General features: G+C 44.5%; 1 protein-coding gene across 1 annotated transcript in view; it reads right to left on the bottom strand.

Annotated features, from left to right (window-relative positions):
- The window catches only part of CHCHD3 (coiled-coil-helix-coiled-coil-helix domain containing 3), a 147,946-nt gene that overhangs the window by 26,204 nt on the left and 95,408 nt on the right, over positions 1–26,334 (bottom strand). The window contains exon 8 of the mRNA XM_027665974.1: positions 3,146–3,216. Within this exon, the coding sequence (XP_027521775.1) occupies positions 3,146–3,216 (71 nt within the window). The remainder of the gene's footprint in view (positions 1–3,145; positions 3,217–26,334) is intronic.

Here is a 26,334-nt window from a genome sequence, read left to right as displayed (position 1 = left end):
CCACTTGACTCTTGAAGGAGATGTAGCTTAAAAAGGGGAAGAAATTCAAGTTCTCTCAATAAAACTTGGTGACTAATTGCAGACTAACTGTATACAAAAACCAGAAAATACTTAATATAATAATAATAATAATAATAATAATAATAATAATAATAATAATAATGATGTCCACTTCTCTTTGCTCTTGAAAGAGATGTAGCTTGAAAAGGGGAAGAAATTCAAGTCAATAAAACTTGGTAATTAATCATAAACTCATTGTATAAAAGATACCAGGAAATATCTAATAATAGTATCCACTTGACTCTTGAAAGAGGTGTAGATTAAAAAGGGGAAGAAATTCAAGCTATTTCAATAAAACTTGGGGACTAATTGTAGACTAACTCTATACAAAAACCAGGAAATATTTAATATATAATAATAGTACTTGACTCTTGAAGGAGATGTAGCTTAAAAAGGGGAAGAAATTCCAGTTCTCTCAATAAAACTTGGTGACTAATTGTAGACTAACTGTATAAAAAAAATAGGAAATATTTAATATATAATAACAACAACCACCACAACAACAACAATAATAATAATAATAATAATGTCCATTTCTCTTTGCTCTTGAAAGAAATGAAGCTTAAAAAGGGGAAGAAATTCAAGTCAATAAAACCTGATAACTAATTGTAGACTCATTGTATTGAAAAACAGGAAATATTTAATATATAATAATAGTATCCACTTGACTCTTGAAAGAAGTGCAGCCTAAAAGGGGAAGAAATTCAAGTCAATAAAACTTGACAAATAATTGTAGGCTAACTGTATAAAAAAATAGGAAATATTTAATATATAATAAGAGTACTTGACTCTTGAAAAAGGTGTTGCTTAAAAAGGGGAAGAAATCCAATTTCTCTCAATAAAACTTGGTAACTAATTGTAGATTAATTGTATAAAACCCCCAGTAAATATTTAACATATAATAATAGTACTTGACTCTTGAAGGAGATGTATCTTAAAAAGGGGAAGAAATTCAAGTCAATAAAACTTGATAAATAATTGTAGACTCATTATATAAAAAAACAGGAAATACTTAATATTTAATAAGAGTACTTGACACTTGAAAGAGGTGTAGCTTAAAAAGGGGAAGAAATCCAAGCTGTCTCAATAAAACTTGGTGAATAACTGCAGCCCTGTCCCAATAAAGTGGGATTATTTGTAAGAACATTCTGATTTTTATGTCCATTTTTTCCCGTTTTACTTCCTGATTTTTTCCCTTTTTACTTCCTTTTTTTCCTTTTTACTTCCTAATTTTTTCCTTTTTTACTTCCTAATTTTCTCCCTTTTTACTTTCTATTTTTTCCCTTTTTACTTCATAATTTTTACCCTTTTCCTTCCTAATTTTTACCCTTCTTACTTCATAATTTTTACCCTTTTCCTTCCTAATTTTTACCCTTTTTACTTCCTATCTTTTCCATTTTTGCTTCCTATTTTTACCCTTTTTGCTTCCTAATTTTTACCCTTTTTGCTTCCTATTTTTCCCCTTTTACTTCCTAATTTTTACCCTTATTACTTCCTAATTTTTTCCCTTTTTACTTCCAATTTTTATCTCTTTTACCTTCCTATTTTTTCCCCTTTTACTTCCTATTTTTCCCCCTTTTTATTTCCTAATTTTCTCCCTTTTTACTTTTTAATTTTTCCCTTTTTGCTTCCTAATTTTTCCCCTTTTACTTCATATTTTTCCCTTTTCACTTCCTATTTTTTCCCCTTTTTACTTCCTAACTTTTTCCCTTTACTTCCTTTTTTCTTTTTACTTCCTAATTTTTTCCCTTTTTACTTCCTATTTTCCCCTTTTTACTTCTCATTTTTTCCCTTTTTACTTCCTAAATTTTCCCCTTTTACTTCCTATTTTTTCCCCTTTTTACTTCCTATTTTTTCCCTTCCCTCTGCAATATCTACCAGCTCCATTTGTGCAAAAAGGAACCCGAAAGTATTTGATTTACTTGGGAAATCATTCATACATCAGAAGAAAAACCCAATCCCAAAGCCCATTTCCCACCCCTGGCCACAAAACCCAGTCAGAGCTCTGAGCTGGTACCTCAGGATCGGTTGTTTCAAATCCCAAAAAAACCTCCCTTTGGAATAATGCAAGTGAAATTAAGCAATAATGAGACTTAAAAACCTCAGAGTAACACAGGGAGGAGACACCCACTTAATGGGAATCTTATCACAACCTCCCTGCTTTTCCAGATATAATGGGACACCCTCCAAATTATCCTGAAATCAGCCCTTGATCAATGGTCACCTTGTCCCTCTTGTTAAGGGACAGATCAATTCAGTCCTCAGCACGCTCTGCACCATTAACCAGCACAAAGATTTACAGGTACACTAGAGAATATCCAACAATTCAGGATATTAAGAGCTAAAATGAGGTTTATCTCACATTAAAGAATTTTATTTGCATCATTATCAGCGGCTCAAAAGGGATTTTCTCACTGAAAGTCAAAACAAAACATGGAACCAAAAGAAAATCCCTCCAGCAAAATCCAAAAATCATGGCAGAATAATTCATTTTATGCAGCATTTCTGGGTTAGAGCAGAGACCAGAAAGGGTGTGAAAAGTTCCCTCTGTCTCCTCACTAAAATGATAAATGGAACCTTCTGCCTCAGGGATGAAGCAGCCAAAAGGGAAGAGTCCAAGGCCAAGGGTCAGAGTCCCTTTGATCCACCAATTACTGGATCTTTATTTAACCATCTTCAGGAGTAATAAGAATTATTTAATTTGACCTTCACTGTTCAGGGCAAAGTGAAGTTCCCAATTTAAATCTTTCCCATCATGCAGGCACGGGATGAACACGATTGTCATGCAAAGTTGCAGCTACGTTTTTGGTGCTCCATTAGAGAAAAGGGAATATATTTTTAGAGTATTTCCACGCTTCTTATCGACTATAAATTAATTAATATATATTAACTCTGCGTCCCATTTCTATGCAGTTTATGGTTTCTATGCACTGCCTTCCAAATTCTTCCAAATTCCCTCCTTTCAATAACCAGCATGGATTGATAGGATCTATGAGGGGGGAAAGGGGAATTATTGTGCATTTTAATGGGGATAAAAACTCCTCCAGCTGCCAGAATCAAGAAAAACCCAAGGGAACAGACTTACTTGAACCGAGCTGACACTTCATCAGCAGCTTTTTGGTATTGCTCTGTGGTGACTTTGTAGAACTGGGCACTCTGGGAAGGGAAGAAAACAAAATAAAACCACGTTTTGAATAATATCATTTATATGCATCATAATATCTAGTTAATACAGCTAATTTGGATATTTTATCCATTTAAGTTCCTCAAAAAAAATCTCAAAACCTGACCATAAAATGAAATACACACAAAATTTCAAAGATTACTTTTTAAATAAGTGTGTCCTCTTGGCTCTGGAAGGTTATGAAGGAGAGAGGAAATTCTAAAGAGACACGGGGTAAGAATCCCACATGTAGCACAAGGTGTTCCTGGAGGCCTTGAAACTTCTTCATCAAAAAGAAAAATCAAAATACTGAATCCTTCTTTCTTTCCATGTCCCTATTTGTGTTACTTACACACATCTCCCCATCTAGTTTACAGGTGACACTTGAGCCAAACTTCAAAGTCACAAAATAAATTAACTACATTTTAACTTTTCTATTTTAGTCTTCACCTTAAAAATGCCTCTGTGGGGAGTTATCGTGATATTCCAAACTTCCAGGTCGCTTCAATCAGTTGCTAATTTTAATTTTAATTTTAATTTTAATTTTAATTTTGAAAATCAGGTGGCTTCAGAACGTATTTTCATCTCCCTTAAACCCGGGAATGGCTTTGACTCAGTCCCACCAAGTCATTTCTTTCCAGAATGAAGGCAAGATAGGATCAGCAAGAAACGGAACTTCTCCATGTGTAAAAATGGCAAGGAAAGTTTCTGACCTTTGGAAGAAGGGGTAGGATATTCCACAGGAATACAGGGATGGTGTGAGGTCATGGCATGGAGAAAATAAGAAGGACCAAAGCCCAACTGTAACTTAAAACTGGCCACTGCCACAACAGATAATTAAAAAAGTCCCTATAAAAATATCAGCAACCAAGGGAGGGTTAAGGAGAACTTCCATCCTTTATTGGATGTGGGAGGAAACACAGTGACAAAGGCCCAGGAAAGGGTTGAGATACTTAATGTCTTCTTTGCCTCAGTCTTTAGGAGTAAGATCAGTTGTTCACAGAATCCCAGAATCAGCTGGGTTGGAAAAGCCCCCCGAGATCATCCAGTCCAATCCTTGATCCAACCCCGCTGTGGTTCCCAGCCCATGGCACTGATGCCACATCCAGTCTCACCTTAAACACCTCCAGGGATAGAAAATCCTCCCCCTCCCATTCCAATGGCTGAGCACTCTCCATGGAAAACGTTCCTTCCTGATGTCCAACCTGGCCCTGCCCTGGCACAGCTTGAGGCCGTGCCCTCTTGTCCTGGCTGCAGAGCTTGAAAACTACAGAAGCTGAACCTGTCCAGCAATAAAATAACCAGTTTACAAGGCTTGAAGGAACATGATCTGCTGGAGACCATCAACCTGGAGGATAACCAGGTACCACACTTCATATCCACCTCAGCTTCTTCTAAGAATGCAGAAGATATATATTTTTTTAAAAATTAAATTCCTTTGAGTGATCAAAAATTCTCATAACACTGCAAGAAATGAATATTAGAACCATAGAATCATAGAATCATAGAATCATAGAATCAGCTGGGTTGGAAGGGACCTCTGAGATCATCCAGTCCAACCCTTGATCCAACCCAACCGTGGTTCCCAGCCCATGGCACTGATGCCACATCCAGTCTCACCTTAAACACCTCCAGGGATGGAGAATCAATCGCTTCCCTGGGCAGCCCATTCCAATGGCTGAGCACTCTCCATGGAAAGAAATTCTTTCTAATATCCAACCTAAACCTCCCCTGGCACAGCTGAATGTCAAACCCTCTTGTCCTACTGATCTCTGCCTGGGAAAAGAGACCAACCCCCCCCCGGCTCCTCCCTCCTGTCAGGGAGTTGCAGAGAGTGAGGAGGTCTCCCCTGAGCCTCCTCCTCTCCAGGCTGAGTCCCCCCAGCTCCCTCAGCCTCTCCTCACAGCACTTGTGCTCCAGTCCCTTCCCCAGCCTCGCTGCTCTTCTCTGCCCCTGCTCCAGCCCCTCCAGGGCCTTCCTGAGCTCAGGGCCCAGAGCTGGACACAGCACTCCAGGGGTGGCCTCCCCAGTGCCCAGCCCAGGGGCACAAACCCTGCCCTGCTCCTGCTGCCACGCTCTTCCTCAGCCAGCCCAGCAGCCATTGGCCCTCTTGGCCACCTAGGTACCCAAAGCCCTGAGTTGGAAGAAAGGGATGGGGAGCAAACTGGAGACCCCATAATCCGAGGGGAAAGGGTCAGTGAGCAGCTACAGCACTTAAGAGACACTGTGGGATGGTGCTGAGGGAGATGGTGGAAGAGCCAGTTTCCATGGGTTTGAAATTGCATTTCAAACCAAGTAGTGTCTAATTAATGTATGTATTTCAACAAGTATCAATGCCATGATGTGCATGAAAAGATTATTTGAGTGTCCTTTCTCTTTAAAGCAGCACCAAGTTGGGTGGGAGTGTTGGGTGTGCTGGAGGGCAGGAGAGCTCTGCAGAGGGACCTGGTCAGGCTGGATCCATGGGCTGAGGACGATGGGATGAGGTTCCACAAGGCCAATGCCGGGTCCTGCCCTTGGGTCACAACAACCCCCTGCAGCTCCAGGCTGGGCCAGAGGGGTTGGAAAGCTGGAAAAGGCCTTGGGGGTCCTGGTGAGAGAGGCTGGACATGAGCCCAGGGGGGCAGGAGGCCAAAGGCCCCTGGATTGGATCAGGAATAGTGTGTCCAGCAGGAGCAGGGGAGGGATTGTTCCCTGTGCTGGGACCTGGGGAGGCCCCCCTGGAATCCTGGGGACAGTTCTGGGCCCTTCAGACAGGAGAGACATGGAGGGGCTGGAGCGTGTGCAGGGAAGGGAAGGGAGCTGGGAAGGGTCTGGAGAATTCCTGAGGGATCTGGGGAGGCTCAGCCTGGAGCAAAGGAGGCTCAGGGGGGACCTTCTGGCTCTGTAACTCCCTGACAGGAGGGGGAGCTGGGGGGGGTCGGGCTCTGCTCCCAGGGAACAAGGGACAAGAGGAGAGGGAACGGCCTCCAGCTGTGCCAGGGGAGGGTCAGGTTGGATATTGGGAAAATTCCTTCCTGGAAAGGGCTGTCCAAACCTGGTACAGCTGCCCAGGGCAGGAGTCACCATCCCTGGAGGGATTTGAAAGCCCTGTGGATGTGGACATGGTCAGTGGTGGCCTTGGCACTGCCGAGGGAACAGCAGGACTTAATGATCTTAAAAGTCTTTTCCAAGGTAAAGAATTCTATGATCCCATATCCAAAGACAAATCAGTGTAATGTTGTGATGCTTCATGTCTAAATAATATATACTTGGCATTTTTCAGGAGGTTTTTATAGCCTTGGCACAGTTGGATTTCAGCTCTAATAACTAAGGCACCTGGCTGCACAGTTGGAGGAATAAAGAAAAGTTAAAACAGCTCAAAACTTCCCTAAAACCATTTTTTTCTCTGCCTGACAGTGGAAACAGGTCGTGGAGATGCAGAAAGGTTATGCTGGCACTTGCAAGAACTGTTCTGGAGCTTTGAGTCATCAGGAATCCCGGGAGTCGTGGCAACATGGCAACGAAACTCTCACAGTCACACCCTGTGGGATTCCATCAAACCATTCTGAATCTTCATTTTAACAACCTACAACTTTATCCCCTGGTTTAAAGTTATTGATGCCTCAACATCGATTGTGAATCTTTAAAATATTTAACGTGTCAGGCTGGGAGAGCTGGGGGGGTTTGTTCTGGAGAAGAGAAGGCTCCAGGGAGAGCTGAGAGCCCCTTGCAGAGTCTAAAGGGGCTTCAGAAGAGCTTCAGGAGAGGGACTGGGGACAAGACATGGAGGGACAGGACACAGGGAATGGCTTCCCACTGCCAGAGGGTAGGGTGAGATGGGATACTGGGAAGGAATTCCTGGCCCTGGCCCAGGCTGGCCAGAGAAGCTGTGGCTGCCCCTGGATCCCTGGAAGTGTCCAAGGCCAGGTTGGAGCAACCTGGGCTAGTGGAAGGTGTCCCTGCCCATGGCAGGGGGTGGAATGAGATGCTCTTTGAGGTCCCTTCCAATCTAAATCTTTCCATGATTCTATAACATACATGGAAGGCACGATGCAGTCCATGGAAAATGTCATTCCAATTTTAATAGTGGCTAAAGTGACGGGCTTTATTTGTTCAAGACATTGATGTATGAAAAAGCAATAAGGCCAACAACGTTTTTAGGGAAAAGCCTGTAAATGGAGAGATCACTCTTCTGTAAAAGTCAAAGATGACACAGGGCCTGTGGTCACTGGGTTACTAAATGTGTCCTGAGCAACATCCATCTGTGCCAAATCATGTTCAGAGGGGGGCAGGTAAGAGGGTCCACTCCAGCAAAAACAACTTTATGAAATTGAAAAGACTCAGAACTAACTCAAAAAAACCCCACAAAAATAAACCAAAAAAGAAAGCAAAAACATTTTGCTTTTCCACTTACAGATTTCACCTTCCAAGGTTCTTCCTGGTGAATTATAATCTCGAAACACACCGAAATCGCCCAACGAACCCCCAGCTCCAGACACGGGGAAAATTGTATTGCAAGGCTAATATTTTTCCCACAAATTATAACAAATTGGCTGAGACCTGCTGCAGTCAAAGGTCAGGCCCAGACCTCAGAGAGCACAGCGCTCTGCTGCTCTCCTGCCTCCCACATCCAACCCTAATAACTCATTTGTCCTGGAACCGAGGTTTCCACGCGCGGGGGACGTGGGGTCGTTTATTTTTTTCATAAATCATCATTGGCCAGTAAGAAAAGTGCAAATGAAACCCTGCTCACACCGGTGACCCCCTCGCATCCAGCAATCCCAGCTGCCCAATGACAGCCCCAGCCAGGTTTCCCGGGATGGAGATGGAATCAATAGGTCCGGGATTAGGCGGCGACTGAGGACGGGGCGAGTGAGGACGGGTCAGGGGCTGAGATGATGAATAGTTCTCCATCACCTCCAGTCCCCTCCCACACCCACATCCACTATAATCTTATTTGGGCTGTGATTTATCTTTCTTTGGCCTGATCAATAAAGATGAACACAACAGTTGTAAGGATCGATCGCAATTTTTTATCATTTTCAAGCATGAAGGAGCATTTCTGACACAAAAACAATATTCCGAGTGTACTCGTTCTACTTTTTAATTGCAGTTCAAGTGATCAACTGAGCTGCTATCTATGCCAAGAAGTTTTAATCCTTCAGGAGACTCAAGCTATCAAGGAGTCATTTGTTATCTCAGATGAAGTGTGCTGTGTTTCTTGGCTCAGGTCTTGCTTTGAAACTCACTCAGATTCTGCTTTAGAGATAAATCTGGTATAATCCAGAGATGAGGTTTCACTTAACAAGTCCTCCCTAATTCTCAAGATAAAAGGGCAATGGTCATTTCCCTAAATACAGAATAAAAATGGTGCTATAACATCACTTCCTCAGTCCCCAGATAAATATACGTGTATTATTCCCGTCCCTGGAAATGTCTGAGTCCAGGTTGGACAGGGCTTGGAGCAGCCTGGGGTAGTGGAAGGTGTCCCTGCCCATGGCAGGGGGTGGCACTGGATGGTCTATAGGGTCCCTACAACCCAAACCATCCTGTGATTAACTCTGGACATATATTCTGCATATTCACAGACTGTTTAACTTAAAGAGGAGGACAAAAGTCACAGTCCAATTCTCAGCTCAGTAGCAGTGACAAAATACCTGGATCGGGGCTGTGGATCTTCACAAGTTCCAAACAGTGCCAAAGGCAGCTGTTTTCTCCCCAAAGTGGAGAGGGGAGCGGGAAGGACGAGGGGAAGAGAAGAGAAATGCAACAGCACCTGCAACGTTCTGCATCGAGCAGCCTGTGCACGAACACACAGAGCTCAGCTGTGTTTATGACATCCCAGATCTACGTATTTCATAGATATTCCTGGGATTCTTTTAAATAAATAAGCCACTCAAGTTGTAGTAAATATTACAGACGAATGAATTTGTCTCTTTGATTGAGGTTCCTGGGCATATGAATCATAAAATGGTCTTCACTTACAGAATTACACCTTCCCCTCTTTAAAGTCCTCTCTGTTGCTGTGGAAGATGCTCCAAGGGTTGGATTCCCTCTGCTCTGGAGCCAGGTTGGGAGAGCTGGGAATGTTCCCCTGGAGAAGAGAAGGCTCCAGGGAGAGCTGAGAGCCCTTTGCAGGGCCTAAAGGGGCTCCAGGAGAGCTGGAGAGGGACTGGGGACAAGGCATGGAGGGACAGGACACAGGGAATGGCTTCCCACTGCCAGAGGGCAGGGTTAGATGGGATATTGGGAAGGAATTTCTGGTTGGGAGGATGGGAAGGGGCTGGCACAGGTTGGCCAGAGAAGCTGTGGCTGCCCCTGGATCCCTGGAAGTGTCCAAGGCCGGGTTGGAGCAACCTGGGACAGTGGAAGGTGTCCCTGCCCATGGTAGGGGGTGGAATGGGAGGTCCCTTCCAACCCAAACCATTCCAGGGGTTTTGGCTCAAAGACAATCCCATGTTTCAACCAAACTGAGTAACAAGTGGTGCCTGTTTCAGAGGTACCTTCAAACCAGGGAACTGAGAGAAACACGGGTTGGACTGTGGAAGAGAAGTGAAAGAGAACTTCAATTTTAATTTAAAATCTTTCCAGTTTGCCCTGATAAATACACAGAGCCAGAGAAAATATAAATAACACCATCATTCAGGCAGAGAAAAAGGAGATCTGACCACGGGCCAAAGTCTTTTCACCTTGGTTGCCCCTGAAATAATCTTCCCTGAACAGAAGTGAGAGCAGAAGCTTCTTAAGGAACATATTATGAAGGAATAAGAGAAGAATTATTTCGCTTGACAGTTCTGATTTCAAAGGTCTGGGCAAGAAAATAAATCCCTCCAGCCTCTCAGAAGGTCACTGTTTTGTCTGCATGGGGGACCTCAAAGTACAAAGTACATGTTTTACTCTCCGCTGAAAAATCTTCAGGTTTTCAGCACAGGCAAAGCTCTGAAAGATCTTGTGTCATCCAAGCTGATAAAAGATTATCAAAAGAACCAGGAGAACTTGAGATCCCTCATTTAATTTCACTAGAGATACATCACCTATCTGCACTATTTTATTAAAAACCTGGTGAAAGAGTTTTCACTGCAGAAACACCATTACTTGCTTTGGCATTGAATTTTTTTGCTTTCAAGTCCTTTGGGCTCTTAAATCCCCGAACGGATTCAATGTGAGGGGGGCAACATTTGTGCAAATCTATTTTAACTTTTTTTTTTTTTTAATTAAATCTAATAAGTTATGTAGTTAACAGTTTGTTTGACAGAGAAAGAAAAAGACTTTTGACTTGCACACAAAGGAGAGACGGATCTGCCCTTTTTTGCTTCAGGTTTTTTAGCGCCGGGAAAGACAAAAATGAGCCCAGCTTGACGTCGGCTCAGCTCAGCACCTGCTCCACCCACCAAAGGAACGAGGAGCTTGGGCTGTTTTGGCACCTCTGAGAAGCAGGGGAGAATTTTTAATTTAAAGACTTCTTTTTTCCCTTCTCATCCTCCCCCACGGAAGGACTCAAAAGCTCATCCACGGGCAAAGACGATCCCGTTCCCTGAATGGCAAATTGGAAAGTTTTTCTTTGCCTCTTTTTAATCCATTTCTGCTGCTGTTAAGCTTTTTTTTTTTTTCTTCCCCTCCCTTAATTGTACTTTTGGTCATTTCATCTCAGTATATCTTTAACAAACCCACTTGTGGATAACACGAGGCATTTTGTTTTAATCATTCTGTTGACACACAACCTGGGATCTGTGTGGCCTTAAAAGAGAAGATTTCCAAAGTCAAAATGAAGTTGTGTCACCCTTTTAATCCAAACTCAGGACTGACACAGTTTTTTCCAAGCCCAGTCCAACCTGGCCTTGGACACTTCCAGGGATCCAGGGGCAGCCACAGCTTCCCTGGCCAACCTGGGCCAGGGCCAGGAATTCCTTCCCAATATCCCACCTAACCCTGCCCTCTGGCACTGGGAAGACATTCCCTGTGTCCTGTCCCTCCAGGCCTTGTCCCCAGTTCCTCTCCAGCTCTCCTGGAGCCCCTTTAGGCCCTGCAAGGGGCTCTCAGCTCTCCCTGGAGCCTTCTCTTCTCCAGGGGAACATTCCCAGCTCTCCCAGCCTGGCTCCAGAGCAGAGGGATACAGCCCTTGGAGCAGCTCTGGAGCCTCCTCTGGACAAGATTAACTGGTAGAAGAAATAAACTTAAAGCATCCAGTCAAGTTTAATCCGTGAAACTGCCACTAAAAGCACAAAGTGAGCAAGGAAGAGAGGAATTAAGGAAGAAGAAATAATAAAGAGAGAGTAAGACCATCTCCTGTTGTGTGCATACACCCAAATTCCAAATGATATTCCATTACAGCTTTATAAATATGACCATTTTTATGGCATTTTCATTTGAATTCAAAGCCTCCATTTGTCACTGAATTGATTTTAACAAGCCATGGAAAACCAACCATAAAACATCATCCAGAATCCCAAGTGATACTGCATCTTCATTGTGCCTCCAAATGATCTATGGATGGAGTAATCCCTTCTGAAATGTCATCAGATCAGGCCTTTGCCTGAATTTTTAGATAAGTTATTTTTTATACAAGTTATGACTCCTCTCATTTGCTGCAGCTGCTCCAATTGCTGCAGTTTTCAGCTCCAGAGAGGAAACTAAGGATGCCCAATTCCTCATGCAGGGAACCTACGGAACGCTTAAGATTCCTACTCTTGTTTTTACATCCTGTAATGAGCTGATTTTTGAAGGAGGGGACTGACTGCCCTCATTGGGACTGTCATCAGAACCCACTAGATGGACCAGAAGGTTCTCTGTGCCTGGGAATAATTCAGCTTTTATGGGAATCTTTGCAAATGGAGCATCTTTCCATAGGAGAATGGTTGCTGCCCAAAGCAACACTGAATTCCAGTACAAAAGGCACCTTCAGAGAAGCACCCAAAGACCCCTAAATGAGAGGCTTCAACCACGCAATGAGGATTTTCAGGACAACTCAGAGACTGAAGCTGCAGGGACAGATCAGGGGATGAGCTTTTGTAGCACTCATTTTGTCCCACTTTTATGGGACAAGTTGCAGCAAGGCAGGGAGAGGGAATTAAAACTGGAAGAGAAGCCTCACAGTTAAAAAGAAGGTGAGGCAGCAATCTGGGATCCTGGGCTGAGCCTACAGAGGACACCCTGATAAGGAAGTTAAGGCTAAGACCAATATCAGGATTTTGGGGGAGTTTGCTTAGAGCTCTATATTTCCTGCCTTGGCTTAAATTCAAGTGCAATTCTCTCTCTTCTGCCTTTACAAAACCTGGAAGAAACTGGCCCTGGACCAGCCTGTCCCTGTGACAGAAGAGATGTGTGAACTGTGATGGACTGAAGGAGGATTTTGGACACCCAGTGTCACCACATATCTGTTTCTACAGAGGGACAAAACAGCAACCAGGCACCCAAACAAAGCTGCTGGAGGTGCCACAGGAAGAGGCAGTCCTAAGACCCACCCAAAAAAAATATTCCTGGGATAGTGGAAGGTGTCCCTGCCCATGGCAGAGGGGTGGAACTGGATGATCTTTTTTAAGGTCCCTTCCAACCCAAACCAATCCGTGATGATATCAAACAAAGGAGCAACAGCTGCACGTGGGAAAACGTCCTGCAGGAAGACAATTCCCTCCCCATCTGTGTTTGTTTGATTCCATGACCTGTGTGGTTGTCAGAGGCACTCAATGTGCAGCAAGTGGGGCAAAATCCTTAACTCAGTTATCAGCAGAGAACATCTGAAAAACAGTGAATTCTGTGACCTTCTCATTTGAATTTCCAATTCTGTTTTTCAGGCCCCACTAACTAATACTTTTAACTGCAACTATTAATGTCTCTGAAGTTTCTGCCCAGCTATGCTTCACTTCCCTCTCCTGCCCTGGTAGAACATCGATCTCTAATTTGTTAACACTCTGAGCTGCCAAAGAAAATGAAAACCTTTGTGAGAAGGACAAATCTATTCAAAGTTCTTACAGCTATTCAGCCAAGCATCTAATCTGCATGTAATTGTAGCACTGCTGTTAATACAAATGTGCTCAATCTCAGAGGTGCACGTGGGAATGCACCACTGTATTTATGTCTCCCACCAAAGACAAGATGCCTCATCTAAATTATGCCTATTTATTTGCCTTCTCATCTCTCTGTTACACATTTTAAATTATATTCACCTCAAGAATGAAAATTGGGTGTTATTTCTCCACGTACCAAAGAAAATTTTGCCCCCCCCCCAAAAAAAAAATGGCAGAAGAACGTGCCAAGTCTTTGAGGAATGGGAATTGCTGGTGCCAGGGGTGATGCCCGAGAAATATAAGCTGGGAAATCCCTTTTCTTGGTGGCATCAGGTACAGATGGCAGTGCAGGAATTAGGATGATAAATTCCTGCTGCTGGTTGGTTTCATGGAGTTAATTATGGGCCACTTGTGCCGAGTAAAAGCCACACCACAGGGCACCACAGAGGCTCACAAGCAAAGCAGGATCAGCATGAGCCTGGAATCCTGGAATCCTACAACGGTTTGGGTTGGAAGGGACCTTGAAGATTATCCAGTTCCAACCTCCTGCCATGGGTAGGGAGACCTTCAACTAGACCAGGTTGCCCAGGAATGGTTTATAAGGATAATCCACTATTTTATTCCAATATCCACAGGTTCATCATCATTTTAAAATGCACAGGTTTGTTACAGCAGCACAAAGTCAACTTAGTTTAAGTCTTCTATTACATTCATTCAAAGCTGCACGAAAAACCAAGTCCAGAGGTGTTGGAGACTCAAGAGAAGATAATTTGAGGTTACCTAGGAAGCTGTTTTGGCAAAATTGTGCCAGAGACGGTGTTGAGTCCAAGGCAGTTCTTCTGTGCTCTACAGCCCAACATTTTAAGAGGAAAGTTTTAAAGTCAGAGAAATAATCTGGGAAACAACTTCCTTGTGAGGGGAAGAGGAGGGGCAGGCCCTGAGCTCTGCTCTGTGGGGACCAGGGACAGGACCCAGGGAATGGCCTGGAGCTGTGTCAGGGCAGGGTTAGGTTGGATATTAAATAAAGATTCTTCCCCCAGAGGCTGGTTGGGCACTGACCAGGCTCCCCAGGGCAGTGGGCACAGCCCCAAGGCTGCCAGAGCTCCAGGAGGGTTTGGATGATCCTCTCAGGCCCATGGTGTGACTCTTGGGGATTGTCCTGTGCAGGGCTGAGGGATGGACTCGATGGCCCTTGTGGGTCCCTTCCAGCTCTGCACATTCTGTGATTCTGTGAAAATCCCTTTAACCACCACTTGTTCCCAGCTCCTTCTGGTTTGCTTTCGGAGATCCCAGGAAAGTGGTCAAAAGAATAGGAAGAAATTACTTTTGTGACTTCTGGGTGAGAATTTGGTTGAATCATCAGACTCTGCTTGGAGGTCAACTACAGCTGGAGTTCCTCAGGGCTGTTTGAGATCTTTATCAGTGCCCCAGAGATGGAGGGCATGGTAACCAACTGTGCAGGTGACACCAAACTGGGGGCACGTGCCCTACAAGGAGAAGCCAAGGGAACACAGCCCAGAGCAGAGGAAGATCTAGGGGGACCCATCAGCAGCTTTAAAAGCCCTAAGAGAAGTTTATCAACAAGATGGAGACAGAACCTTTACTGATGTGCAGTGACAGAGGTTGTAAATCAAAACCACAGAGGTTCCAAACTGATAAAAGGAAAAATACTTCCCTCCAGGGATAATTAAGCAGAAGGACAGAGGTCCAAAAATGTGGTACCTCCAGTGTTGGAGGTTATCAAAGATCCAGCTGGACAAAGCCCTCAGCAATCTCATCTGTCTCAGTGCTGGTGCTGCTTGGACCTCTCAAGGCCCCTTTCAGTCTGAACAACTCCATAAATATGTAAACTCAGAGTCAGGCCTAGATCTGGTATCAGAAGGAAAATCTCTTTTGGCTTGCAGATGTGCACCCTGCTCTGCAGCTGCATGTGAAATTCAGCTTGTGGCAGGAGCCCAACATAAAGAATCACAATTTAGCTCCATCTTCTTGCAAATAAATGGAAAGTAGCTGGTTTAGCTCTGTTTATTAGATCTCCTCCCACCCCTGCTCCCTTAGATTGGCTGCCTTGGGCTATGATGAGTGCAGGATTACCATGTTTTGAAAAGCACAATGCTGCCACAAGGAACAGTTTGATGTGCCAGCCCTCGAGAGACAGCGAATAAAGTTATTGAAAGAAATTCTCAAATATTCTGTCTCCTTCAATCCAACAATCCTGAGAGCGGTGTCAGGGCACAGGTTTGTTCCCATCTCTCTGTCACAGGTTTAGGAAGTTTTGTCTGTGTTTTTCTGAGCTGGTTGTGGGATCTTTCCTGGGGGAACTGTCTCAGCATCGAGATTTGGGACCAAGTTTGATCAATGTTTCCAAAGGCCTCATCTTGTGGGATTCTGAGCTGCAGCATCCAAACAGGACGAGTTTGGTGTTCAGAACCTCTCTAATGTTTGCATTTGGTTAGACCAGATGTTTGGATGTTTATTTGGATTTAAAATACTCTAAATGTTGGTGTTGCTGTCAGGATGAGCAGGAGAGGAAAGAGGGGGATGTGGAGAGATCATCTCTCACTGTGAGAAGTTCATGATCCATGTCAAGCCACCCACGAGATATCGAGGCAGAAAGTCTTAGATCAACTGCCTGACAGCTGATGCTGCACAGCAAAAGCAAAAACCACATATAAATCACACTTTTTGGTGGTGATGAAGCCGCTGAAGTACTTCAGGGAGGGTCTCTCACAGCTGCTTTGAACACCATGTGAGCAGCGAGGAAACATCAGGACTGGAACAACGAGAATGCTGAGGATATAAAGAATTCTGTGGTGAAAAACAGTGTAGGGGTTTCTTGGATGACTGATAAGCACCTGAATCCAAGAAAAGTACTTTTTACACTCCGAGCAGACTGAGAACTCTGCTCTTATTTAGTGAAGCGAGAAACGAAACGAGCTCGGAGCACGTTTAAATCAAACTAATGGGGGAGTTTTCCAGTGCTCTTCCAACAGTGGATCCCAGCAGAGCCATCCTGCTCAGAAGCTGCCTCCTGAAAAAGAAAAGCAGCCAAACCCAAGGCAGGTGAGCTTCTCCCCCAGAAACCTGCTGAAACAAAACCCAGGAGCTGTGAAAGCGATTCAGCGTCTCAGTGTGGCACAGTGGGATTACTGGCACCAAATTACTGGAGTAAAAAAAAAAAGGGGCTGCATTGCTCTCAGTGAGGCAAAATCCACGAAATTCCTACAGCTGGATGATACACGAGGCCAAACAATTCAAATGCAGATTTCTACAAACATTTGTAACTATGTTTTGTGACCTCTGAAGATTATTCCCACTATTTACCAGGTTCTTTTCCCTGCATTCCCTTTATTCCTCCCACCCATTCCAATCCCCCTCCTGCAGTGCTCCTTCAAGCTGGAGCTGTTATTCCACCTCCCAGCCATCCCACAGGTATTTAGTGTAAATTCTGTCCTACAGAAGCTTATCCTTCATTATGTTTTATATGTTTGTCTTTACTTTCCCTTTGCATTTTAAGGGATCCCTGTACACCTGGATTTCTCCAGACATCCACAGCCTTCCACCTTTCCCTCACCAGTCTGAACAGATTTTTAGTTCCTTCCTGTGTTACACTCATATGCACATGTCCATTTATTTTGGGAAATGCTGGGAACTCACAATTTCCCCTGGAAATCATCCCTGGAAGTGTTCAAGGCCAGGTTAGACGGGGCTTGGAGTAACCTGGGCTGGCGGAAGGTGTCCCTGCCCATGGTAGGGGGTTGGAATTAGATGATCTTTTAGGTCCCTTCCAAAACCTTTCTGTGATCTACAAAACCCCCATAATTTAGACCAACTTCTCTGCAGCAAATCCTCTGTTACACACTTATATTATGCCCCAAACAACCTCAAAATAACACATAACAACTGAGAGAGGAGTCACACGGAGGAGTTCTTTTCAAAAACCCAACCACAATCATTTGTAATTCTCCCTTCATTCCTCCCAGCAACAGGTCCAGCCAGATAAATAATCCCTCTGTATTGATTCCAGAGCTGCCTGAGAATATATGGAAGCACTTGTAAGGTTTGATTTTTGCATTTTATTTTATGTAACACATTATCAAGCATGAGAGCACTGAGAATGAACTTGATAGAGTCAATATTTTGACTCTTTTTTTTTTCTCCCTCTGCAGTACAAAAGTGACTCTCAAAAGCTCCCACAGCTTTGATTTGGTCAAGTGTCTTAAACCCACTGTGGGAAAAACACCCCTTCTGCTGCTTATAAATTGTATTTATGGAACTGAAAGTTCCCATTTACCCAAATCTTCAAATTCTTAAAGCCTGGATAAGAAGAGAAGTAAAACACTGCCAGTAAACTCATGAAAATAGGTTCATGTGTCTAAAAAACTTCTCATTGCATCAATTAGTCAAGTAAAAAGACATCAGATGTCCCCTCAAATATTGTCACTAAATCCTTCTTCTGTCAACCACTGGTAAAACTCTCACTTCAAAAATATTCCACACATTGCACGGTGCAAACACACAGAGCATTTTACACTCGATTTTCCAATCTAAAAGCACAGCTCTTGTGAGGATTTCCCAGGTTTTTATGAAGTTCTTTCAATTTTACAAGTATCTGAAATCATCTCCTGTCAGTTCACGGCTACAGTTCAAGGAACAAAATTTCGCTGAAGCTTTCTGAATTTAAAAGGGTCGTTTTCTGCTTTTCAAAAAGCATTTAAACCACCCCCCCCCCTCACAGCTTCTCCACATTTTCTAACAAAAGGAAGTCCAACCTCCACTATTATCCAATAATTCACCTCACCTCTAAACAGCCCTATTTTGTTTTGCTCAGTTGAGATTCCTACTGGAATGCTCCTCCTGCTCAGCTGCAGGAGTTCTTCCAAGTCACGAGCGTTCTTGCACGTTGTTTTAAACATATAATTAGAGAAAGTTTCAAAAAATTAAGTGACAGCAGCAGCAGCAGCAAACTCTTCAGAAGGAAGGAGGCTCATGAAAGCTGTTTGAAAGGTGCCATGAACACAGTCTGGGCCGCGTTTGGTTGGCAAAGAATTATCTGGAAGTGCTGGATCAAAAAATACTGTTCTGCTATTAAAGGGACAAGGCAGCAAGGGTAGCAACAGTTTGTCCTACAAACACAGTAAGAGGAACAGATCCAGCTGCAGGGAACTACACCAAGGTGTTTAGAGTAAGGATAACAGAGATTTCCAGAGTCTGACACGCAGGGCAGGAATGGAACTCCCCGGAAAAGGAGCTCCTGGAGCTCTGATTTCAGTTTGTGGCTCTTCCTTTATTCCAAAAGAAGTGTTTTAGCTCTTTATAAAATCACAGAATGGTTTGGGTTTGAAAAGACCTTCCAGATCATGTTGTTCCACTCCCTGCCATGGGCAGGGACACCTTCCACTAGCCCAGGTTGTTCCAACCTGGCCTTGGACACTTCCAGGGATCCAGGGGCAGCCACAGCTTCTCTGGACAACCTGGGCCAGGGATTTCCCATCCTCCCAGCCAGCAATTCCTTCTCAGTATCCCACCCATCCCTGCCCTCTGGCACTGGGAAGCCATTCCCTGTGTCCTGTCCCTCCATCCCTTGTCCCCAGTCCCTCTCAAGCTCTCCTGGAGCCCCTTTAGGCCCTGCAAGGGGCTCTCAGCTCTCCCTGGAGCCTTCTCTTCTCCAGGGGAACCCCCCAGCTCTCCCAGCCTGGCTCCAGAGCAGAGGGGTTCCAGCTCCAAGGCCTCTTCTGGAGTCTCTCCAGCAGTTCCACATCCTTCAGGAATGTTGTTCCCAGGGCTGGAGGCAGCTCTGCAGGGGGATCTCCCCTGAGGGGGAAGAGGGGCAGAATCCCCTCCCCTCCTTACACTTCACAGACCCCCAGAGCTCCCAAAAATCACCATTTTGGCGTGTTGTGTTCACATCCAACATTTCCTGGGGAACACAAAGCTCCTGAAACCGAAACCCAGCGGGGGACGGGGATGAAAAAAGGAGCGGAAATCTCCATATTATTGTAGTAATCCCAAAAGCCACGTGCACATCCAGCCCCTAAAGCTGCTCTAAATCCCACAAAGGAGGGTTTGCCCAAACCTGATGCATGAGATATCACTCCCTAACATATATTTTCGTATCCTGTTTCACTGCACTGAACTGGAATCCACCTCAAACAGTGACCGACCGGCACGAAAACCAACCATTCCCAGTCTTGAAAGTTGAGATCTGTTCAAAAATGCAACTGGAATGGACACTTGTTAGACAATTTATGCCAGAAATGAGGAAATAAATCAGAATCATGCCTTCACATTTCCAGACACGTTGCTGAATAAAACGGTTAATGGAAAAGATGGCACATTTTCACTCGTTTCTCCAGGCAATAAATGGTGCGAGATATCTCCTTCCAGAGAATTTATTCAGGGAATTCACTCTCTAGAATATATTTGGATGATTACATTGTTCTTCCCTGGCTTGGAGAAACTGAGGCAATGAAAAAATGGTGAATTTTCCAAGGTTGGAATAACCTGGGACAGTGGAAGGTGTCCCTGGGGGTGGAATGAGATGAACTTTAAGGTGTCTTCCAACCCAAATCATTCTGTGATTCCATGATTCCATGAATTCCTAAAATCCACAACAAGCCTGGCATGGACTCAGCTATCTGAGCTGGCACAGAGCAATGCTTTAAAATTATCTGCAATGCTTTAAAAAATACATATGGGATCAAACAGCCCAAAATACTCTGTATTATTGTCTCAGTCTGCGGGACAAGGAATATCTTTGGGCTTTATGTTGGATAAATATATAAACAGTAATTTTTGAAAAGGATCTTTGAACAGGTACCAGATATGAAAAACTGTCATTTTATTAAGTGAAGACTTTAAAACAATTTTAATTATTTTCTGAGAATTAGGCACGTGTTTGTACTCCTCTGCTATGGTTTATTTGAATTTGCTTCCTAATTACCACAGCTCTGTTTTTGGTGTTTTCCTGTGCCTAAATCCATATTCCTGTGGGATTAGGGTCCACAAAGGGTTAAACTGTCTGGTATGGGGGGGGGAAAATAAGATTTCCAGTGGCAGGAGAGCATCTCCTCCTTTCAAACACGTGATTATCTCTCCATATTTCAAAAGGAAAGGCCTTTTGAGGCTCAGCAATCTGCATGTGAATAGAGGTGTATTGAAAAATCACAGCTCTGGGATAGAAACGTTTTTAGTTCCAAAGGTGTGAGATGAGGGAACTTTTAATTCTCCCTGACACACTTTATGGGGAGCTGAACCAGCCCTAAATTAGCATTTCTGTCCCCTCTCCCAGCTCTGCCACTTCTGGTTTTAACTGGGATATTACAGCAAGAGCCTTCCCACCTTTTTCAGACCTATTTCATTTCTGTTCTCACACACAGAGCCCATAAACAGGGGGGGAAAACAGGGAAATGGGAATAAAAAAAGAGAAGAAACTTCTGCCTTGGAAGTATCCACGTAAAAATGACACGTTATTTTCCCAGGAAGGATCTCACAAACACAGAAACTCAGTGCCAGCTCCTTCACTCCTCCTGAAGGAACAGGGAGTCAAGGATTTTTAAGGAATCTGGGTAATGCCCAAGACAAATTGGTTTTGCTCCTTAAAGCAAAAACTTGGTTGGAGAGAAGTTGTCACAGGGCTTGTCACCGAGTCCAATCGATTTTCTCTCTCCTCTTTTCTCCAGTTTTCTTCCTGCAAATCCTCCTGGTCATCTTCAATTTGAGTTCCTCCCCCCACCCCTTTAAAGTTGCTCTTTTAGTTTCTGAGGAGCTTCACAGAATACAGAAAAATACAGAATTTTGCATTTCTGCATTGAATTCTTCATGCAGGAAAAAAACCCTCTTTGCTTCAGCTTTCACTCCCATGGCAAAACCAGGTTAAAGCTGAGATCTGGGCCACAAATAATGGTATAAAAAGCTGGTAGATCTGTTTTCTTTTCTCTGCAGGGCTTAAAATGTGGTCACATCCTAAGATTTTGGTTCAGAGGGTCTGTGGCCAGACTCTCCCTGATGTTAAGGATGTTGCCAGAACTGCTCCTGTGCAGTGCAAAGGCCTCCTGCCCGTGCAAAGCACAACAAAATGAGGTGAAAAATAAGAAATACCAACCCCAGGACATGGCAAAGAGCACAGATTTCCTCTCAAGAGTCGCCTGAAATGGATCTTTACACAAAGTTTTCCCAAAAACCAGCATTTTCTGTGCTTAGACAATGGAAACTGGATTAAATCCACTGCCTTTTTTTTCCTGTAACACGTCTACAAACGGTGAACCAGCAAAACCTCACGTGGAAAGAGCCGGGTCCGAATCTCAGCTTTCTGTTCACAAACCTAAACCAGCATCCCAAAATCCACCCAGATGGGAATGATCCATGACCAGCTCCGTGTCCCAGCAGCTCCTCTGGGCTCTCTCCCACCAGAGGCCAAGTTATGAAGAAATTGTTTGTCGGCTCAGATCGGATCGATCGTTTATTTCCCAAATTCCTTTCCCCATCATTTACTCATTAGACGCCTCCTCCCGATGTAAGGGGACATTTATTAGACTCTGTATTTATTGTGCTGGCAAACAGGAACGTTCTGCAGCGTTTCCTGGGGATTCCTAATTTATCTATTGGTTACAGGGACTGAAGTATTTTTAGGGGCAGGAAAAATTAAAATATCACTCAGAGTGACAGCAGTGAAAACGAAGCCGGTGAGAGCCCGGGAAGGCTGTTTCCGTGATTCCAGGATTTCAGCCTTTAGGTTGACAAGACTATTTACCAAAAAAATAAATGTGGCACCACTTCACATAAACATTATTGTTTTCTAATGAGACAAAGGACTAACAAATGCTTAGGCAGAAAGGGGAGTGTTTGCGTCTCATCGTGGAATTTTTTAGGCTGGAAAAGGCCTTTTAAGATCAAAGAGTCCAACCATCCCCTCGGCATTGCCAAGGCCACCACTGATCATGTCCCCAACTGCCACAGCCACACGGATTTGAAATCCTTTCAGGAATGGGGACTCCACCACTACCCTGGGCAGCTGTGCCAGGTTTGGACAGCTCTTTCCAGGAAGGAATTTTCCTTAATATCCAACCCGACCCTCCCCTGGCACAGCTGGAGGCCGTTTCCCCTTGTCCTGTTTCTTGTTCCCTGGGAGCAGAGCCTGACCCCCCCCCCGGCTCCCCCCTGCTGTCAGGGACTTGCAGAGCCAGAAGGTCCCCCCTGAGCCTCCTTTGCTCCAGGATGAGCCCCCCCAGCTCCCTCAGGAATTCTCCAGACCCTTCCCCAGCTCCCTTCCCTTCCCTGCACACACTCCAGCCCCTCCATGTCTCTCCTGTCTAAAGGGCCCAGAACTGCTCCCAGTATTCCAGGAGGGCCTCCCCAGGTCCCAGTACAGGGAACAATCCCTCCCCTGCTCCTGCTGGACACACTATTCCTGATCCAATCCAGGGGCCATTGGCCTCCTGCCCTCCTGGGCTCATGTCCAGCTGCTCTCACCAGGACCCCCAGGGCCTTTTCCAGCTTTCCAGCCCCTCTGGCCCAGCCTGGAGCTGCAGGGGGTTGTTGTGACCCAAGGGCAGGACCCAGCATTGGCCTTGTGGAACCTCATCCCATCGTCCTCAGCCCATGGATCCAGCCTGGCCAGGTCCCTCTGCAGAGCTCTCCTGCCCTCCAGCACATCCAACACTCCCACCCAACTTGGTGCTGCTTTAAAGAGAAAGGACACTCAAATAATCTTTTCATGCACATCATGGCATTGATACTTGTTGAAATACATAGAATTATTAGACACCACTTGGTTTGAAATGCAATTCCACAAAGCAGAGGGAACAACACAGGTGAAAATATGGACTGCTGTGTATTCCACTCTTTTTTTACATCCAGCTTGCCCAAAATTAAAATCACAGGAATATTTAAGAAAGTATGAGAATATTAAAAAAATAGACAAGTTTAAGGGAAAATATTTCTGTCATATTCCGAGGAATCTGAAACAGACTAAAGGATTATTCCTGGGGAATTTTTCCACATAATATATAACAGGACATCCTCTAGAAGGTATCCTAAAAATGCAGTGTTTTACTTCTCAGGGCGTTCAATTTAGAGTTGCAGCGTTTTCTAAATATGTTACCACAACAGAGAAATCCAGCAAACTATCTCCCTAAGTGTTGCTTTAATACAGAGTTAATTTAGCATAGGATTTGTTCCCAAACTTCAGCTTCTGAAGGGAAGATGGTGGGAGGAGGGAACAGACCTGGGTGAGGCAAAAGCTGCTTATTCATTAACTCCCCATATGTTAAACCAGTTTGCCATATCCTATGCAAAGAGATAAACACCGTTTTTAACATTCAGATGACAAAATTCCTTCAGTTTGTTCCATTTTGCTTTATTAAAAACTCTCTCTCGTGATCCTTTTCTTTGCTCCTCGAGGAGGGGAAGGGGGGAAGCGCAGATGAAACCACACAAACCCAGAGCAGAGATGGGCACTGAGGGGGGTGACACAACATTGAAAGGTTTATCTGGGATTCATTTGTATCCAGAAAAGTGAGTGGTGCTGGATGAATGATCTGCTTGGCCTCACTGGGATCCTTTTGTGGGACAGCCATCCCATGGGAGAGACACTTGCTCCCATTCCTCACAAACAGGCACAGCCCTCTCCCTGTGATTCCCAATCCTTCCATCAGACAAGGAAAGCAATGGCAGAGGAAAAGCATTATTCAGCTCTCCCTGTGATTCCCAATCCTTCCATCAGACAAGGAAAGCAATGGCAGAGGAAAAGCATTATCCAGTTCTCCTCACAGGATGATTTCAGATATGGGAATGAAGAGGAGGGAAAGCAAAGGAGTTGCTTTTCGACCTCTCTGCTTCTCAGTTTGCTGGAAGCACAGACTGGTTTGTGTTGGAAAGGACATTAAAACCATCCAGTCCCACCCCTGCCATGGGCAGGGACACCTCCCACTATCCCAGCTTGCTCCAACCTGGCCTTGGACACTTCCAGGATGGAGCATCCACAGCTTCTCTGGGCAACCTGTGCCAGGGCCTCCCCACCCCCACAGTGCAGAAACCCCCAGCACAGTTTATCCTCATCCTTTCCATTCCTAGGAATAAAAGGAAAATGTGTCCAGACTTCCCAAGCACCGGGAACCAAGTGACTTAAACACAAATTGAAACACTCAGAGGAAAATAATGATCAGTGATGACCAGTTATCATCGACTGTGAATAAATTCCTGTTCTTAAAGGACAGGAGGAGGGCAGGAGATGCTGATAATGATAACTGTGTCACTGAGGAAAAGTTAAAAAGAATGCAACCAAAGCAGGCAGAATTTAAAAGCTGCAGGAAGAGAAATGGGGTTTAGAAATAAATCATCTTTCCAAACCTACATGATACTCAGATAAACACAAAGCACTGTATAAACAGCCAATTCCTGACAGATATTATTTCCATTTCTTTGGTCGGTAAACCCCCCATTAACTTCCAAAATCTGCAAGTTTGAATTTTATAGGTTTTGAGCATCCTCATTTCCAGTCAGAGTCTATTCCACCTCTCCAAGTAACTCTGCATAACTCAGAGAGCACAACTGCACCTCCAAAAAATTCCTCGAGGAAACGTCAGTGCCAAAAATCCTGTAGGAAACAACACTGGGGCATCCTACAGGCAAAAAAAAAGAACACTTCAGGGCGAGTTTCAAAAAGCATTTTAGGCCAAAAAGCATAATGAAATATAGCAGGAACAGAGGAGGGAAAATATCAGAGTCGGTTCTGGTGAGCGATGTGAGAAAAATGTAGAAAACGAGAAGCTGCTCAGGAAAAAAGAGTTGTAAGAATGATGATGGGTTAGAGGGAGACCTCAGTGGAGGCAAGGGACAGGAAGAAAACTCAAATCTAAACTGTATTCCAAAAAGCACAGCTTATTTGAAAAGTCTTCAAAGATCACACCAGTCCTGGGGAACAACAGCAGGAGGACGTGGAGCTGCTGGAGAGAGTCCAGAAGAGGCCCTGGAGCTGCTCCAAGGGCTGGAGCCCCTCTGCTCTGGAGCCAGGCTGGGAGAGCTGGGAATGTTCCCCTGGAGAAGAGAAGGCTCCAGGGAGAGCTGAGAGCCCCTTGCAGGGCCTAAAGAGGCTCCAGGAGAGCTGGAGAGGGACTGGGGACAAGGCCTGGAGGGACAGGACACAGGGAATGGTTTCCCAGTGCCAGAGGGTACGGCTAGATGGGATACTGGGAAGGAATTGCTGCCTGGGAGGGTGGGGAGGCCCTGGCACAGTTTCCCAGAGAAGCTGTGGTTGCCCCTGGATCCCTGGAAGTGTCCAAGGGCAGGTTGGAGTAACCTGGGCTAGTGGAAGGTGTCCCTGCCCATGGCAGGGGGTTGGAACTCAATGATCTTCAAGGTCCCTTCCAACCCAAACCACTCCATGATTCTATAAACACATCCCTGCTCCAGGACTCTGAGTTATCCACAATTCCATCACACCAAGACCTTCTGAAACTTCCTACAAACCAAAACCGTGGAATTACTCATCTTCTTCCCCAAACTAAAACTACCACAAATTAAAAACCTTCCTAAAACCCTTTGCTTTGCTCATGCTGGAGAAATAAAAAAAAAAAAAAAAAGACTGCAAACAACCTGTATGAAACCAGTGGTTACACATTAAAAGTTATCAGGAGTTTTCCTGCACAGGTTGAAAAAAAAAAGCCTGGAATGTTAGTTATGGCAGGTTTTGTTGTTCTCCATAAAGACACAGGCACACACAGAATGGAAAAATAATCTATACACAAACATTTAGAGCAACATCAATACCTCCTATTCAGCGTGGAACAACTCCTTATTTTGTTATTAAGCAGCATTTCAGCTCAGCTATTGATTGGAAATGTGATAGTGGAAGAGGAGACCGGAGCAGGGATTTTTTTCCACGGCGAACACGAAACTCTGGCGCACTTTGGGTGCCCCGAGGGGCAAAAAAAATATATGTGTTTAATAATAAACATCTCAGTTGCTTAGTCAGAAATGGTAAATAGAAGGTTATGAGCAGGGAAATGGTTGAGAAGGATGATTGTGGCTCAGCAAGATATGGAGGGAGAGAATTTAAGGCAGGACTCGGCAAAGGTTTCAGCCCAGCCTGTCACTCAGGGGGCACCTTTCAGGTACCATAATTGG

Source organism: Corapipo altera, unplaced genomic scaffold, assembly GCF_003945725.1.
Source record: "Corapipo altera isolate COAL_440 unplaced genomic scaffold, ASM394572v1 178, whole genome shotgun sequence".
NCBI lineage: Eukaryota > Metazoa > Chordata > Aves > Passeriformes > Pipridae > Corapipo > Corapipo altera.
This window is presented reverse-complemented; position numbering and strand designations above follow the sequence as displayed.